Source organism: Saccoglossus kowalevskii, chromosome 3 (assembly GCF_978046115.1).
Source record: "Saccoglossus kowalevskii chromosome 3, keSacKowa6.1, whole genome shotgun sequence".
Taxonomy (NCBI): domain Eukaryota; kingdom Metazoa; phylum Hemichordata; class Enteropneusta; family Harrimaniidae; genus Saccoglossus; species Saccoglossus kowalevskii.
In genome coordinates, this window is record NC_140643.1 from 30,383,528 (window position 1) to 30,402,150 (window position 18,623).

Here is an 18,623-nt window from a genome sequence, read left to right on the forward strand (position 1 = left end):
ATTCCTCGGATTTGTCTGAATATTTACAACAGTTGAATCGAACAAGCCTATCAACGAGCGTAGTGCACAATGACGTCATTTTAACAAGTTTTAATGCTATTCCATCGACCAATAAAAACCACGTTTCAGTTTGAATTGTGATAATTATAAAGATTCATAAAATTATAATTATAATTATAATCATGAAAATGGGCTTGTGGGAATTGGAGTTGGATTGCTGCCACGATTGTACTTTGAATTCAGATAACAACATCCACACAATCTACGTCAGAATTAAAGTACGCATTTTATTACAACGATAATGAGTTCGGAAAATTTACCATATCGTACAGAGTGCATTAGAAACATGGTAATCATATATAACATTGCAAATTAACTGCAGCTTAGAAAAGTCATATACTGAAAAGGAGAATCGGTGAAAATCCTAAAGGGTCAATTATTTTCCTAATTTAATATTCGAGTACATTCGAACCGAGACGTGACATTACCTAACCTCACGGTACTTAAATCGGGGGGAGTCGTCACTTGCGCATGCGTAAGATGGCCATAGCGTGTCATTGTTTACAAACACGCGTCTACCTATGAGCGTTTTTAGCGTGTGTTGTTATCGGCTCTTGGGACTCAATTCCCGCGCGTGCGCAGGTGACGACCCTCCCGCTTTAAACAAAAATTAGCAAATATGCGAGCAATCCGAAAACTATGCCTAATACATTGTATGTTACCATGGTGATAACACAACTGCATTATTGCAGTGGTCCGATGTGCAGCATTCAAGACAGCTCCAGCCATCATGGTCCGTATGACAAGAGACGTCCATCTGTTCAGAAAGGCAGTATTCATAACTGTACTTGTCGGTGTTGATAGCACTGCGGTAACATCCTTTCAACACATACAGCTTATCTGTAATGAACGTGGTTCTAAGATCAGAGTTCGTGTAACGGTGATTCTAAAAAAATTTAGCTGTAATAAATTGCACTGTTACCATGGGGATTTGTTACTGTTGTTCAAGACACCAATACGTTGATAATATAGCAACCATGGTTATATCATGAATTATTATAATATTAATTGTAATTACTATAACGACGTTGATGTTAAACAAATGTTAACGGATACATTGAACACCAAATTTTAGTCCATGCCAACTTGAAAAGCATGTTAAACGGTACACTGAAGGAGGTCTCATCCACAAAAGATAAATTGTATAGATTAACTCTTACAAAGCTGTAACCTTGAGCTACTTCATTATATTAATCATCGTGGTGTATTTTAAAAGGCGGTAGTCGTCACGCCGCGCATGCGCAAATATGGGTCTTATATAAACAACGATGGCAATTTTGACTGTAGCGCACATCAACTAGTACAAACTCCGGAAGTAAACAAGTCAATTAGTGCAAGTGGCATCCAGGACAAAACTCGTACTCGTGATTTCATTAGAAAGGCGCATGAGATTGTGAGAAAATCAATGTTTATCAACACAAAAGTCGCACACGCGCGGCGACTGCCACCCTTTAAATCTGCCTTCTTTATTATGCTGTTCGTGTCCAGTGCATTAAAGGGCGGTAGTCGTCGCGCACCGCGTGTAGAATTTTCAAGTAAACAAGCAATGTATTTTACACACGTTGTATACGTCGCTGTGAGTCCCACGTCAATGAGGCCATAGCGCGACGACCACCGCCTCGAATTGTTTGTTCGAGCAACTGAGAAGTTTTTATTTCAAGTTTAACCTATACACCAGAGAACGGTAGTCGTCGCGTCTCCCGAATAATGTCACACGATCTTCATATATAGCCAGACCCTACTATAACCACTTTCTTTCTTTTTAGTTCTACGAACCACTTCAACACCTACTACATAGTATATTAGACCAGTTTACAGAGTACTCACCGATTGATACCGTGACCACAGTCCCTCAACTGTGTGATGACGAAAACCGCAAGGGACTGTGATATGACGAAAACCGCAACCGTTAGAAGACCAAACACGAGCGGCGTGGACATTTCGCGGGATCGGTTGAGAATCTAGACTCAAATAAACTGTATTGCAATACACAAGTCCCAAATCGGAATGAACGCAACAAACTAAACCACGCCCCTATGTGAATGATTGGGCAACGTCATTTTGCTTTGCTTTATCTGAATCATGCTTGATGCGAACGCCCTCTGTGGTGGAAAGCGATGAAAGCTTATTATGTACCTCTGATATAACGTATTGGCAGCAGAAAGTGATGACAACTATTAATTATGTTGAACACTGTTTTGGATGGGTATGTAAAGTGGAAAAAGTAGTATATTGGGAGAACAAATAATTACTCTTCAGTAATATTAAATATAGCCCATCACAATTTCAGTTATGGCTATATCGGGCTCTGATATTAATGATTATAATAACAGATTGTATTAACACGGTCATTTAGATAACACCAGAAAAACAAAATAGGATAGTCACCAATAATAGTTTCAGTTTTCATAAACCAAACGATCTTGAAGTGGTGCACAGCTTAGTAATTTTTAGGAAATCACGATTTTTCCCCCTTCTTTTAAAATACTAAAAACACAAAGTGTATGTATTAGAAAAAAACACACAATAAAGTGCTGGTTTACAAGAATCTAAAACTGTGGGTTTATATCTGTAAACCTACATTTGAGTGTCAGTGTTTCGGTCTTGCACCACGAAAACAAAAACGATAAAATTGAAAGATTGGTTCATATGAACACAAGTAGTATAATTTATTAGTGAAACACCACTGGACTTCTTTTTGTTTGTGAGGTGAACATAATGTTCGTGCACTCTCGCAGTATCCATCCCATGCGATTGCGTGATAGTATATTTTTTACGTAAGATAATATACGAGTGTATTTACAGTATTTATAATATTTGTATCAACTAGATTTATTATTTTCGCGAAATGTTCAAAATATGTATGTATGAAATAATAAAGTGTCCGATATCAACAATGAGTAAAACATGATTGTTTTATGAATGTTTGACTGGACGCTTACACGTCAGTTGTTTTGATTAACTGTCACGTAGGTGTGTATGTAATTTTCTTGCGTCTACAATGGTCATTGTAGTGCCTAGGAATGTTGCAAAGTGCTTCGGTAATTACCTACCGGGTGCTAGAGTTAGGTGTATGTAAATATATTGCGCCCGCTGTAATTAATACAGCTTTCTATACCTAACATCATGTCATAATCCATTATGTTGAAACAACATATCGTAATTACATGTAGTTTATTCACTTTATTCAATGTCGCACAGTATATCGGATCCTATCACTACAACTGAGGAAATGCTATAATTGTAAATATTAATACATTGCATTACTACTCTTATTTCCTCCATAGTTCTTACTCGGCTTACATAACATAATACGTGACCAACGTATAACATATCGTACCAATAATTGGTACAATTCTGATCTACGGTATTGTTTATTTAATTAACAACGGGCAACCAAATGCCTTGCCCTCGTTAAACCATAGACCCTTTCTTTCTAAGGTCTATGGTTAAACACACTTTGAACGTACCGAGCCCTACCTTAACCCTGCGCTCTGTTGAGTAAGTTTAAGTGGTCCCGACGAGACGCAAACCACGACCACCACTATTTTTTACCTAACATAACTGTAGCGTTATTTGCATATTGCTAGTCACTTTATTATTACTAACATGAGTAACACGCATATATCGTATATTCCTATATTATTTATAAGTGAACTACTAAATCATAACAATTTTAATATCCTACGTAATACACACAGTATGCGGCAACTTTCGTAAATTGCATTGTTTATTACACAGTGCACCCCACTGAGGGTTGTGCGTTAACGGACCAATCAGTGCCTGAAACTATCCACGCTGGCGAGGACGCGACCACTACTACAACTAACACAGATCTGAGATCCACGATAACCTCGATATTTTTCGGAAATATACGATTGTAAATCAAACGTTACGTCGACGAGATCTTCTGAATAAATAATATAGTGACTTACATCCCCATAATTAGTGCTAACACAGGCTACGCCCTCGTCGTCATGATTTTGCCATTAATAAACCAAATACAGTCGCAAAACGAACTTACAACTAACACAATCTAAACTAACTGCGCCATCCACTCGCCTGAACAACAGGATAATTGACGCGTTTGTGTCAACTAATAAGATTCACGTATCGTACTCGCAGTCTAGTTCCGCACAAACTAGCACAGATCTGATATCCGCGATAGCCTCGATATTTTTCGTAAATATACGATCGTAACTTCAACGTTACTAAATGTGGATACCAACAGATTTTTAATATAATAGTGAGTTACATTAGTCCTAATACCGTCTAAACCCTTATCGTTACGATTTCGCAATTAATAAACTAAATACAGTTGCAAAACGAATGCCAAAATGAACTAGCACAATTTGAACCAACTACGCCATCCACTAACCCGAGAAACGGAATAGTTGGTGCATTTTAATCAACCAATCAGATTCACGAGCCACGGTTAAGCTCTGCCCATTGCCAAATTAGCACAGGTCGGAGGGGGGGGGGGGGCATGGCCCCCTCCAAACGCATGAAAATGCATCTGGATTACGCATAGCATCGTCCGAATCGCACGGTCCCGTGTATTCGACCTATAGGCCTGGAAACCCCCCCCCCCCACATTTTGCTGGATCCGCCCCTGCAAAGACTTATGGGAAGGATATTGTCCTATTCTCGGAGACGGGGCTGCGGGCACGTGCGCACGGAACAGCAGCATTACAGGATAGGTATCAAATTTGCTATCTAAATAGCTAACTGACACCCAAGCAACGAAAATAAAAGTAAGAAAAATTTACATAAATTTCACCTAAGTCGACAGTTATTAATTATCCTCCTACTATACTGTCTATAAATGAACACACTTTAGTATGAAATGTTTCGCTCCATTTCTCAGACAAGTTAAAGGAATACACAATTGGTTACAGAATTAACAAAACTATGAACTATGATTCGGTTTATAGTGAAATATCAAAAAAGGGAGGTATGCTTCTTTTGGTATATGGCACTTTGGTCCGGACAGGGTTTCGTCTGAGGTCTGACCATGAACACGGTAGCGTTGCTGTATACATATACGCTGTGGTGCCACGCTCTATTTGTATAGCGGTAAATATGAAGAGTATCTATTTCTGTACACTGACCAGCCCGTGGAACTGGCCGGAAGAATAACATTAATTCTTCGATTTCGACATTTCAAAATGCCGTCAGGGGACGATTACATTCTACTGGCTCGACAGCAACTTGGACTTGCTACGTCATCCTTTTAAATGTTATAAAACAAATATTTCGACACCGTTCGATTTCTGTCAGAGTCCACTCAAGAACAATAAAATGACACTGTGTATTATTTTCTGGGATGCAAAGACCCATTTTACTTATTTGTTCACATTTCGTGATTGGCAGCTCGGGATTCGAATGGAATCAACTTAAATCCCAAAAATTGTAAAGACTTGGCCAGCTTTAATGCATGAAATTTACTTGTATGTTCTAATTCTTTATTTTTGGAAAACAGAAAACGCTATTTCTTGGAAATAAAATAGCAATTAAAATAGTCATTGCACTATTCGTGAGCCTTACCCCAGCTAGAGGCTTGCCTACGAGTAGAACCACTGAATACAAGTTTATCTTTCGAATTCTGGAGTTTTCCCTAAGCCCTTGTGATAGTGAACAGGTCTATGAAAATCGCTATTATGATACGGTCCAAATCGAGTGCACACCCAAACACTTACGTGGTATGGTTTTCGGAAATTTGTTAGCTAGTTTACTAATTAGGTAGCAAATTTGAAAGCCATCTTGCAAAACTGTAGTTCTATGCGCCAGGGGCGTCGATCCATTCTGAAAAGTGAGGGGGACACTTTTGTGTCCGCATAAGCGGTCAATGTCCGCGCTTGCGCGAACAGGTGGGTGTCTGAGAAGGGGGGACTGCCCTATGTTCTGACATCTCTATGTTCCGACACCACTATGTTCCGACATCCCTATGTTCCGACACACAGTATACTTGTGTCAAACCAGAGGTACATTACTTGGGGTTTGTAACTACGGTGACATGATACCAAGATCCCGTCACAATCTCGCTCTCGCATAAGCGTTCCAACTCAGAAAAATGCGAATGCGCATGCCCGAGGTAACTAGGATACTGGGATGTCCAGGTGGATCAAAATAGCTGCCTACGGTATGACGGATTACGAGAACTATATTTTCTGTACATTTTCGATGTATTACATTTTTCACTATGATAGCGACAAGAAAAGTTTTATTTTTTCATTACAAACCTTGAACATTGATATGTGTCATGTCAGAAGGTCGTAGCCTCAGTCTCGCTATCTACGAGAAGTGACTTGAATGGGATCTTGACATGATGTCACCATACAGTACTATGCGAGTTGCAAACCTCAAGTAATGTACCTCTGGTCAAACTTAATCTGACTAGCCGTGCATGACCTTTTACTACCTTGATATAACCAGGATGTCCTGTGGGTTAATACTGGAAATCCAACTGTAGTGTAGTCCGGCCATGATGCTCGAAAGTCCGTGAAGGCGGGATATTGCATAATGTTATCGGATAATTATCAAAGAAAGATGTTGCCCATTGTATCATTCTAATACTTCGACAATTATTTGACAATATCCGTGTCTGTTGGATGTGGTTCCAACCTTAAATCCTCCGATTGCCTAACTATCGAAGTTTTAGATCGATAATTATCGGAGAATTATTTTACCTTTTTTATGAAAGTTGTACTTTGATATTCATCAGTCGCGGAATTGCAAGATTGCCGTTTACATCCGGTAGCACCTTTCCAAGTTTATCTACATATTGATTAAAATCATTTATTTATTTATTCATTTATTTATTATGCGAGAGATGAATAGGCACTGCATTTAGCATTCCGTAGTGTTTGCACAAATTTTTGAGATTGCCAAAAAATACAAATGTTTCACACTATCTCTTTCCATTCCTATATTGTGTGTTTTCGGCCAACATTCCTTGTTTACCTCCACACGTTATACGTTTTCCTATAAATCTAAGACATTGATAGGTCTCAGAGAATTCCATGTTTAAAAAAAATAAACCACGGCACCACCCAGCTGTAGACTAATGTATAATATCAATCTAAAACATCGAGAATTATCAGATATTTATCTGATTAATTCAAATGTACAATAGGCTGGCTTCCTCTAATGCGAGGATATTGCACAAGTTTATACTACATGTACCTGCAAATTTGATGCATAATTCATCGTTCAAGATTAAGGTCCATATTAGACAGATTTCCTTAAGGAAGTCAGAAAGCACTATTCTATTCTATTCTTCGTTGTTCCATTGCATTGTTCTGATATTCCTCTTTATTCTGAAAATATTCCCATATGTTACACTCATAAATTACAGTTGGTATAATACACAATTTAAATACTTATCCTTATATCTGCCAAAACATGTATATCCCGTATTTATATTTTACATTATTCATTTGTCAATATCCTTCGTGTTCTGCAGATGTATTTGAAACTGCCTATTCGCCCCATTGTGCAGTCGTCAATTTTGTATATTACGTTTGTGTAAATTACCCAAACTTCTTTGCTACATATGTTTAATTTACTTATGTAAATCTTAGGTCAGGCAACGTCTCGCCATCTATTTGAATTCCATTTTTATCTATATGTAATTTCTTGGCAGTGTAATAGCGTTCTCATAAATAAATAAATAAATAAATAAATAAATAAATAAATAAATAAAATATTGAGAAAACATAAAAAAAACTTATTTTCAAATACATGAATATGTCATGACTAATTCATTTTATCATAGACAGGATTTGCCCAGAAAATACCATTTGATGATTTTGAATAATGTATAATAAAGTTAATGAATTCATAATGTAAATAAGTAATGGATTATACAATGTAATATCCAACGTAATACTTGTACGCTACACCAATATAGCTTTAAATTTGATATATAACATGATGTTGTTTGTCTGAGGTATTCCTATTTAATATGTGACAGGCTATTACGTAATTATATCTTTGTATAAGGTTGATCCCATAAAATTCCCTTTTTATTTGACGCTGTGTATAATTTTTTAAAGCTAACACATTTACCCTGATTTTCGGGGGCAAAACAGCTCAGATTCTATGGCCAAAATTGACCAAATTAATTCCCATGTTTCTGTCTATTTTATGGCATGTAAATTTGACAGCCTTGTTGTAATTTTAATTGTACAGTCAGTACTCTGTAACTAGACTGATCGCGGTGGACAGAGAAAAAACATGTTGCTTTGTTCTACCATGGGGAGGGGTATTTATCCAATTTTGGCTTCCAACCACTAGCGTACATATTTCCATTGAAAATATGGCACATTCTGGCCGGCTCAGAATTTATTGGATGATCGTCGAACATAAAAGTACTAAACAATGTAATTTAGGTCTCCCCGAGTACAAGTTGTCAGGGGCCCACATGAAGACTGTCAGGTACATAGTTTATTGTGGATCTGGACGTTTGGCAATAATTAAAAAAATAAATATTTTGCGTCTGAAGCTTGATAGGATACATCGCGTCTGAGAATATTGCCGACGATGATCACAAAAACACCTCCATGAAAGCCCATGGCCAGAAGAGTGGCAAGTATTATAATCCGGCATGGTTATTTTTTAATGTAAAGAAATGTAACATTGTGTTACAAAAGGTGAGCGTAGAATAATATTTGAAGAAGAATAATGATATTTTTTCTTATAGTAAAGAGATAAAAACGCAGTGAAATGTCAAAAACGTTTCTAAAACTTCGTAGGTGTCAGAACCTCAACATAGCATCTCAACATAGGGTTGTCAGAATATAGGGTTGTCGGAACAATATTGGAATGTCGGAACAAAGGGGTGTCAGAATATAGGGATGTCGGAACATAGGGGTGTAACCCCGAGGAGGGATGTGCCCCCCTCAGAAGGTAGACATTTTTGAAAAATGCAACCAAAATGAAGTCATTTGGTGCATACTTGGGGATTTTCATTCTTGATCATTAAGAATACAGTACATGTACACAGAACCAAAGGCCTTACACAAACGCAGGCTTTGATATAAGCCGATTATTGATATTTGGGTAAGTCTGGAAAGTGGAGGGGACAGTTGATATTGAGTCCCCCACCCTTCAGAAAGTGGGGGGGGGGGTGTTTCTCCCCCCCATGATCGACGCCCCTGCTATGCGCACGTGCCCGATAAGTAAGACGCGCACTATGAATTTCACCGAGATCTGCGCGAGCTGCTGTGGAACACCAGTGAAAACAGCTACAGTCGAGAAGACAACACAAACCCAACTGTGAAGTAACCTTGAGCAACAAAATTTATATATGTTGTACATGCAGGGTTAATCGTTTTACTCTATTCAGGAGAGTCTTAACAACTTTCCCAAAGTACCGTTTTCTGTGAGTTTTCGGCCTTTATTTTCACCGGGATGGTTGCCACTGCACGCGGTGAAAATGACCGGTTGTCCACTCCTGAGAATATATAAAAGACCAAGAAGACGTTAAGACCGACAGAAACAACAGTATCTATTCCAATCCTGTCATGTCGACATCCGAAGACATCAGCGCCATAGAAAAATTTGACGCAGCGATTGATACTCCTATGTTTGATCTGACCATGGAGTCTCTTTTCTACCTCCATGATCTGACGATTGACAGAAAGCCACCTCCTGAAGTTTCCGCTCACACCAGCACAGAAACCTTTTACCAGACGCTCGGTAAAATCTTTGTCCAAACTTTACCGCACAGAATGGTCTATTCTTAATCAGATCAAATCTATACACAAATTTTCTTTATTAGGAAAAATTCCTAAAAGTTTATTTATTTTGAAAAAAACCCTGTTATTCCTGGTTTGAAGTCGTCTACGGGCATTCCTACGAAAGTTGGGGCTTATATCAAATCAAACTTCAAAACAATATATGAAATTACTCGATATTTAGTTACCGACTCATCTTTAAAATTTCAGACCATTCTGGTAAAGGAGGAAGAAAGAAGTGTTTGCAGATATCAAGCGTTTGGCTGGAAAGGAACATCAGGCTCTGGCTGTTGACAAAACTTAAGGCAATTCCTCAAACAAACGAGGAAGAGAGTGCAGGAACACCGAAAGGGTGGGAAATGCATGCACTACCAGCCAAATAAAACAAAACAAACTAAACGGCCCTTTTCAGGGCCACCACATCCTCCCAAAAGAGAACTACCATTATTACTATGGACTTGCATACATACACCCAATAACATAAAATGAAATAGACACTTCCTACGTATGAAACACATTGCAAGATGCAAACAGATACATAGAATAAAGAAATGCAATGCAAAGCTAGCTAGAAATAAACGGCTGGTCGATCTAGCTCAGTTCGTTTATTTTATTCAGAATTTTTAGCATAAGATTCTAACGCCAATAGAGGTCATTGCCCCTGGCAAAGGGCTTAAATTTATACCAATCCCACCAAAGCCAAGCAACCACACTTTACTCAAAGATATGTCTATATTATCTCATCGTCCGCCTGCATGGTGTTGTTCCCTTCGGACATTCCTCCGTGCGGTAATTCTATTCATAACCGTGTATGTCACGTGGTTGCGCGGTAGAAAGTTTACCGACCAATAGAAAGCTTTGATACAATGACTGCCAGGAATTGCTTAGAGCTTTGCATTTCTGATGTCATAAGCTTTGAAATATAACACCTACTCTTCTGTAATACTCAACTGTGGTGACAACACTATTACAACGCTCGATGGTCGCAGGACCGGTAAAGCATAATAACATAAATTTCCAGTACGTGCGACTAAAATCGAACACATCAAACTTGGCACTAAGTATAGCTTGAATAGCTTTGGTCTGAATATCAGTCAGTTGCATGATGTATGGATATCGTCGCTGTATTGCCTCGACATCCAAGCCAACACAGCTTCCACTTTGCGCAGCGCATTTATTCTCGGGTCAGGCATTTTCACCGCCTGGCAACCATCATGGTGAAATACAAAGGCCAATAAATTCTCAGAAAACAGTATTTTGAGATGGTTGTTGACCCCCCCCCCCCGAACAGTGTAACAAGGTTACCCCTACCACAGGGAGTTGGACAAACTTATGTATTATAATAAATTGTTATATAACTTTTTATTTACCTCCCCCCTTCCTGGTATCGATTTCGAGTAATCACTGATCCTTGTTTATACCACTCTTTCCTTTATCACAACTTTGTTACGCGCTAATGTTATATGCAAATTTTAACGCGCAATGTAGACACGCCCTATTATAGTAAAATATCCCAAGGGTTGAATGAAAATAATCAACATAGCAGCAGCACAATTCATGGGAAAATTGTTTAGTTCTGATCATGTGACAACCTCCTGAACCAAATACAAATGTACAACAGTATCAGTACCTACAGTTCATGGGAGAGGTTATTGAACGTAAACATCCTAGTCCAGTCCTACTGTCAGAATTAGATCCAAATCTGGTATTTGCCACACTTACCACCCTAGGAAGTCTCAGATACTAGTAGTATGTGACTCAAGCGATATTAAAGTTGAATGGTGTCTCTCTGAATGATGCACTTCTCCAGGGACCTGATCAAGTCAGAACAGCCTCTTCGGCGTCATACTACAATTCTGCATTTGCAAGGGACTTGCATAGGAAGGGGAACATGAGGAGACCAGCGTCTGATGAGAGAAACTGCTTCCAGCAGAATACCTGTCTATCAGTAGTTTGGCTCTAGCTGTTGAGAACATGTAAACTTTTATTCAAATTGTTAACAAAAATAATGTACACCATAAATATATCAAAGCAAGAGTTTTTAGTGTTTAAGAAGAATTCAAAAATATAATTTTTCACCAAATATTACAAAAAATAGACAGAGATCCACCCATATCAAGTATCAAAGCAATTGAGAAAATCAAAATTGAAATAGTTCATTTTGGCAAAGCTAACTCCTCTAGAATTGTGTGCAGTCGTCTTTGCAATACAAATTGCACAGAAAGTCAATACAGAAAATAATATGAAATATTATATAATGTACAGTATATCACCCTGACAGTACAATCGTCCTGTGATACCTAAGCAATCAATAAAAATGCTTCTACATTATATGTTTCCGATCAAGTACAAACAATACATGTATCATTTTTTCACCAACACAATAATGTGTCTATGTAACAGAATTTTCAGCTCAATAATTGATGTCTACTATATTGCTTACAGTCCACACCTTCCTCTGGCATCCAGCACACAATAGTGGAGGAAAACATTGGAAAAACTTGTTACCTTATTAAAGCAGCATATTATTTGCTTGTGTGGTTGACACTAGTATGAGTACAAAAACATGTGGATCACAGAAGAGTAACCCCATAAAAAATTTGCATACTACTTAAGGTGTTGAAAACAAATTGAATGCAAGCCAGTTGACAATGATGCATGACACACACTTTTAGTGAGAACTGTCACAGCAAGACTTAGCCTTTGAAGATGAACATATTAAACATTTCGTCCAGGATAAGTTGTCATCCTGTTATCGTTATTCCAGAGGTTTGCTTGACAAACTTGATATCAATAGATAACACCCTATGTAAAACAGACACACCCCTGCAGCCAGCTTTTTTCACTTGCAAATAACGTTGATATATAGTGTATATGCTATGAATTCAATGTCCACATTTTGTGGACAGCCATTACAAATTGGCACTAACTACAAAGGAATTTTTTTATTAAATATATAAATGGGAGGGAAAAAAAATTAATATTTACAGCTATTGCCACTTTAAATGCAATATTACGTACACAACGACATGAACACTTGTAAAATACTTGTTTACACCAAGCATGTCATGTGATAAAACTGTGGTGAATTAATAATTTACTTTGATAATATAGCTCACTGTTCTGCTACACCTGTCACAGTTCAGTGTGTTCATCAAAGTAGATAATAAGATTCGACACATTTATACTGATTTTGATGTTTTTTGCCAAGAGAACATTGACAGTAATTGATTTGTTCATACAATGATTTCTTGTATATGTTAAAATTCCAATCCAATTTTATTATCAAACAAATGCTAATAATCCATAACTCCAAGCATGTACATCAAGTGTTAACAGCAAAGCTATGAGACGCTCACTGGAATGATTGCATTACAAGTTTATGCCACAACTGAAATTATATGGTAATTAATTAAAGCGAGGGAGCCGTCGCCTGCGGATGCTTCAGATGGCCATAGTGTGTCAATGTTTACAAAGAAGCGTTTACCCATGAGCCTTTGCGCTTTTAGCGTGGTTATCATCGCTTTGGACTTAATTCCCTCGTGTGCTCAGGTGACGACCCTCTCGCTTTAAGCTGCTGTTCATCATATGGTAATTAAAACGCACAAACTAAACTCTAAGGGACAGTACAATTTATAATATTAAGTACATCAATTTATAGAATTGGCGTTGACTCCACAGCAATGCTTTCAATTGAACATTCATCATTACCTCTACGAATACGGAAATAACCCTCCTCCCCCCATCCAGTACCCCAGCTATTTTTGACAATCCAAAACTTTTCTTTGGTATCATGATCGTATCCATACCCGACCAACAGTACGGCATGATTTGTGATTTCGAATGGGTTAAATTTATCCTGTAACCCAGTGTGGTGGTAAATACCGCCTTGGTAGGACATAAAATCATCATAAACCATAAAAGCAACAGCCATTGGTCCATTTTTGACAAGTTCAATTTTCATTAAGGCCTCATTGCATCCACCATAGAAATCACCAACATAGCGGTACTTTGTTCCGTAATGTCGTTTACATTTTATCTCACTGACACATGGTCCATCTTGAGCGGTGTATGGCAGGCAGGTTTCTTCTACAAATCCAAAGTCTTCAGAATACTTGCTAACCAAGTAAGGAAAACCGCCAGAGCACCCTGAAATATGATAATCTATTTTGTTTTTCATTTAAAAACAGTAAAAACAATATACATATTATGTTCGGGCAAGTATGGGATGTCACTTAATTTGAATATTATTATGGATACCACTCAAGTTGAATGTTATTATGGGATATTACTCAAGTTGAATGTTATTATGGGATATCACTCAAGTTGAATTTTATTATGGGATATAACTCTATGGGATATCACTCAAGTTGAATGTTATTATGGGATATAACTCAAGTTGAATGTTATTATGGGATATCACTCAAGTTGAATGTTATTATGGGATATCACTCAAGTTGAATGTTATTATGGGATATTACTCAAGTTGAATAATTTTATGGGATGTCACCTAATTTGAATACTATGATGGGGATGTCACTTAAAGTGGATACAATTATTAATTGTGATCTTCCTCATCCAAATTTGTACTTGATTCCAGAAATGAACTAGATCAGCCTGAAATGTGATAATCAAAATCAATTTTGAAATATGATAATAATAGAAATAGTATTAAAATAATGATGATTCTAGTATGGAAAAATTTTAAATATATAAAAATAATTAAATTCAAAATCAGTACCCAATTTCAGAAATTTACATATTGTACTTTCATCCATAAATAGAAAATTCTCTATTTGCTATTTCTAAGAGAATCTCATCAAACTTGCAAATAGAATTAGTACTGTTAGTAGCAACACCTTACCTTGGGAGTAATTACAACACTGGACCACATCTTGTGGTGATATTGTTATATTCACTTCATTAGCAGTCATCACTTTTAGCCTTGATTCGTACATTCCAGCGGATGCGAATGCAAAGCAGCTACCACATGATGCTTGATTTCGTACAGGTGTTACATAGTTCACTCCGCCCACGTTCCGCCAGTCAAATTCTGCTGGTAAATTGGCAGCAATCTGAGCAGACTGTGAGGTGATTGGAGCTGGTTTAGGTGGTCTGAAAATATTGTTTTTGTCAAAAATATGTAAATGTATGAGAAACGATATTAGAAACAAAGAATATAATTGCAAATTTAGACGCCGAGCTCCACATCTATAGACATGAGAGGAACAAGCAATTATTACGTAAATCAGCTTATCTTAGCAATGAGGAGTTCTTTAACCAGACTTGATTGTTCCCACCTGATGGTCATACTGCATGATTGGTGGTGTAGGAAGCCAAGTTACCAGTATCTGGCTCCAGGGATCAAACATACAGCCTCTCTGATGTGATGCGAACACACTAACTACTGTACCATGCATGCCTGGATTTCCAATAACAATAATCTGACCAATATTTACACATATCAAAAGCAACTACCCGTAACACATTGTTTGATTGGTTTCTAATTATATGTGACAATCATTGTAAAATCAAAACAAGCATTGTTTAGGTTTCCTTAGCTTTGTGTTTTCTCTAAAAATATCTTAAGTGACACGTTTCCAAAATCAGTGTGATTTTGACTGCCTACTTTTAATAGTTGAACTCCTCCTAATGAATATTTAAAAAAAAACTTGTTGTGATCAAAACTAGACTGGAATATCTGTATCCACTATTCAGATGTCTGCTTGTTCATTTCATTTCAGTTTTTCAGAGAAAAACATAGCGTAAATATTACAAGCCTCTTCAGAATCAGAATGGATACAAACAATGAGTTTTTGTTACATGTTTATCCCACTGGTGATTGTCTGACTTAATGAAGATATAAATTAAATAAATGATTGGATACGTATTAATAATAGTATAACAACATTTTGTATTTTTAATGATAATGTACTATATTAATCTCAAGGTCCCTTATAGAACAACAAGAATTGTGTAAAAGTTCCCAGGGTTAGGGTTTATGTAAATAAAAATTTGGCAGGTAAAATATTTGTCACAGTTAGGAGAGGAAAATGATTTTTACTACATAAAGATAAAACACCGGTCACTGGTAAGCATAGTGGTTGTCGCACCATACTCATGATCGGTAGACCCAAGTTCAAATCCTACCTTAGGCTGAACATCAAAATGGTCGACCCCTACCCTGGATGAGTGTGCCACAGACTCAATGGGAAGTCCAATTCCACTGGCCGAGATTCATTCACTAACGAATGCAATTTTGGGGGAACCTTGGTTAAGGTCCGCAGGTGCTTGTGTTCGACCGGGCCTGGTTGACACCAGGATAGCGCATTACAAATTGCCATTTGACAAAGAGATGGCCGCACAGCCCTGTCATGTAGTCCCAAACATGAATATGACTTCTGTGGCAAAATGCACTATGTGTCGTTGCTTGCACTTGCAATTTGCACATAAAAAAAAAGTCAAGAGAGACAACAGTGACACTTAATGTCTGGAACTGTCGCCTGGGACAAAAAAAGAATTAAAAAAAAAAGGAGTTACAACTTACTGAAATGTGTATTTGTTTCCACCTGCTCTCCTTATCAAATCTCCAATCGTCATCGTCGTTAACTCTTCATAAGCTGTAGCCGTCCATGATTTCTGCACTGTGTTGATCTGATTTATGAATTCTTTGTTAACTTTGTAAGGTACATCATCCAACATCCTAAAGATGAGAATGCATAACATGTACACAAAGTCCTTCTAAAGCAGTTTGGACTGTAATATGTATTTTTGCATAGGAGTAAATCATAAATGACAAAATATAGCAAAACATATAGTCAAACCTGTTTTTGACTTGTACAGTTTTGTAGTCTGTCTTTGTGTTTATTTTTTTACCATAGTAACATGCCCAATCATTGCCATCTATATTATGTGACCATCCTGGTAATGTTTCGCTGCACACACTGGTGTAGTTTTCACCACTTTTTACATATTTAGAAAATGCAAAATACTTTCTGTTGTTCAGAACAACTTCAAATCCTTGATTATACACGAGTATCCAGACTCCTTTGTTGCCATAGTTATCAAATGCTACATCTGGGAAGTACAGCTCTATTGTTAACTTCTGTAACACTGGAGCTGAAACAAAGAAAAAGAAAGAGAGAAAAAAAATTTCATAACTGAGAACTAAGAAGAGAAATTTTATCAAAGTAATTAATCTCATTCCAAATAGACCATTTTTCGTACACTGCGAGAATCATGCGTTATACATGAAATCGAACGTAAAAACAGGACAAACAAAGGTCATAGCGTCGTAGTCGCGTCAAACATCGCGTGGGATTCGACAAACGCGAAAGTATTTCGGGGACATTTCCATGCTTAATAATGTGCTGTCCACATTTGATGATAGGCAATTTTGATTAAGTGAGGGTATTCGAAAGCAATATTCCTCTGTCGAAGATCGGCCGGTCAATGTAAGCTGCGAAATAAAGAAATTATAGTTCAAAATCAAATCGTTCGATTTTTGCGGCAGACATTCGACGCGCGTCTTTCATGCATCTCGCGAGATCTCGCAATTGTTCGGAAAATCACCTATTTGTAGATGATCAGATGAAAATTTTTTGTTTGACATGTTTGACCTTTTTTTCCCCTCGACAATAACATCAGGTTTCACGAAGACGTGAATTTGTTTTATGGCCATTTATATATTTAGAAAACATATATCCCAAAATGTTTGATGAAATAAATTTAATAGTATGCAGGTACATGCAGTACCATTATTGTTTGGCACAGAATATTAAATTGTGAAAACAAGCCAATGTCTAAGGACAGGTATCTGGTAAACTGACAGCAATGGAGTTCTATGCACTTAGTATTTATCTACCAAGGCTTGTGATTGGTCAAGTTGTTTTTAATGATCATTTGACATTTATGAACATTTATATTGATTTTGTACAAAACAAATTCATGCCTTCATGAAACCCAATGTAACCCATTCCTTTTATATTTAAAAATATCTATTCAAATTCAAGATTTCTATTTACTGATGGAACAACATTTTTAAATTATATCATTGTGCAATGCACTTGTTGACTGGCTAGTTGGATTCAACTTCAGGATGGGTTTCCGAGATATTTTTCAAGACAAATTATCCTAGCTTGCTAGAAATAATCTCGTATTTTGAAACGCTCAACACACCTGTAAAACCTGTGCAGTTCACTGAATTATCATGACCAGTTTCACCGATGGAAAACTCCCAGCTGCCGAGAATGGAGTCGTATGTACAGTTACCAGGGGTATCACCATACACCAATGGCAGAATGAATACGCATATTAAAAAATATTTGGTAATCGAAGCCATATTTTAAATGCCAGCTAGTACAAGATAAAAATGAAATAAAAGTATGTTATAACACTCCATTGCAACAGGAAGCATTGAAACAAATTTATAAAATAAAGATCATTTCCCCTTCCATCACAGTCTGTGGTTGTGATAGAGGAACTGTGGTTGAACCCATCTCAGGCTCCAGGTGCAGGGTCGGAGCGATCAATATTGTGGGCGTTCATGATTGCACTCGAAAACAAGGCACGATAAATTCAGAAAATGTGAGTGTAAACATGGTGTTCATATGATACGAAATCGACCGTTATAAAAGGAATATAACCCGTAACTAAATGGACAATACCTGAAAGATGTGTGAACGCACAGTCGTAACGAAAGTGGGTGAAAAGTTGGCGGATTTCATTCCCCCTAGCCTACGTAACTTTTTAGCATCCCAAACCAAAACAATTATTTCTGACGAGCAATACTACTATTAAATTGCTACTGTGCGTTAAATATAT

General features: G+C 37.3%; 1 protein-coding gene and 1 long non-coding RNA gene across 2 annotated transcripts; both read right to left on the reverse strand.

Annotated features, from left to right (window-relative positions):
* Positions 1-267: 267 nt before the first annotated feature.
* LOC144358458 (uncharacterized) lies at positions 268-2,091 on the reverse strand. Its single transcript, XR_013421840.2, has 2 exons — positions 1,888-2,091; positions 268-900 (listed from the first exon to the last, which is right to left on the reverse strand). It is a non-coding gene; the product is annotated as an uncharacterized LOC144358458 (long non-coding RNA).
* A 9,673-nt stretch (positions 2,092-11,764) lies between these two features.
* LOC100378978 (dipeptidyl peptidase 1-like) lies at positions 11,765-18,550 on the reverse strand. Its single transcript, XM_085497033.1, has 6 exons — positions 18,467-18,550; positions 17,979-18,155; positions 16,625-16,919; positions 16,348-16,503; positions 14,665-14,915; positions 11,765-13,949 (listed from the first exon to the last, which is right to left on the reverse strand). Exons 2-6 carry the CDS (start codon positions 18,139-18,141, stop codon positions 13,456-13,458), a joined length of 1,359 nt encoding a protein of 452 aa, XP_085353159.1. The 5' UTR covers positions 18,142-18,155; positions 18,467-18,550; the 3' UTR covers positions 11,765-13,455.
* Positions 18,551-18,623: the final 73 nt, after the last annotated feature.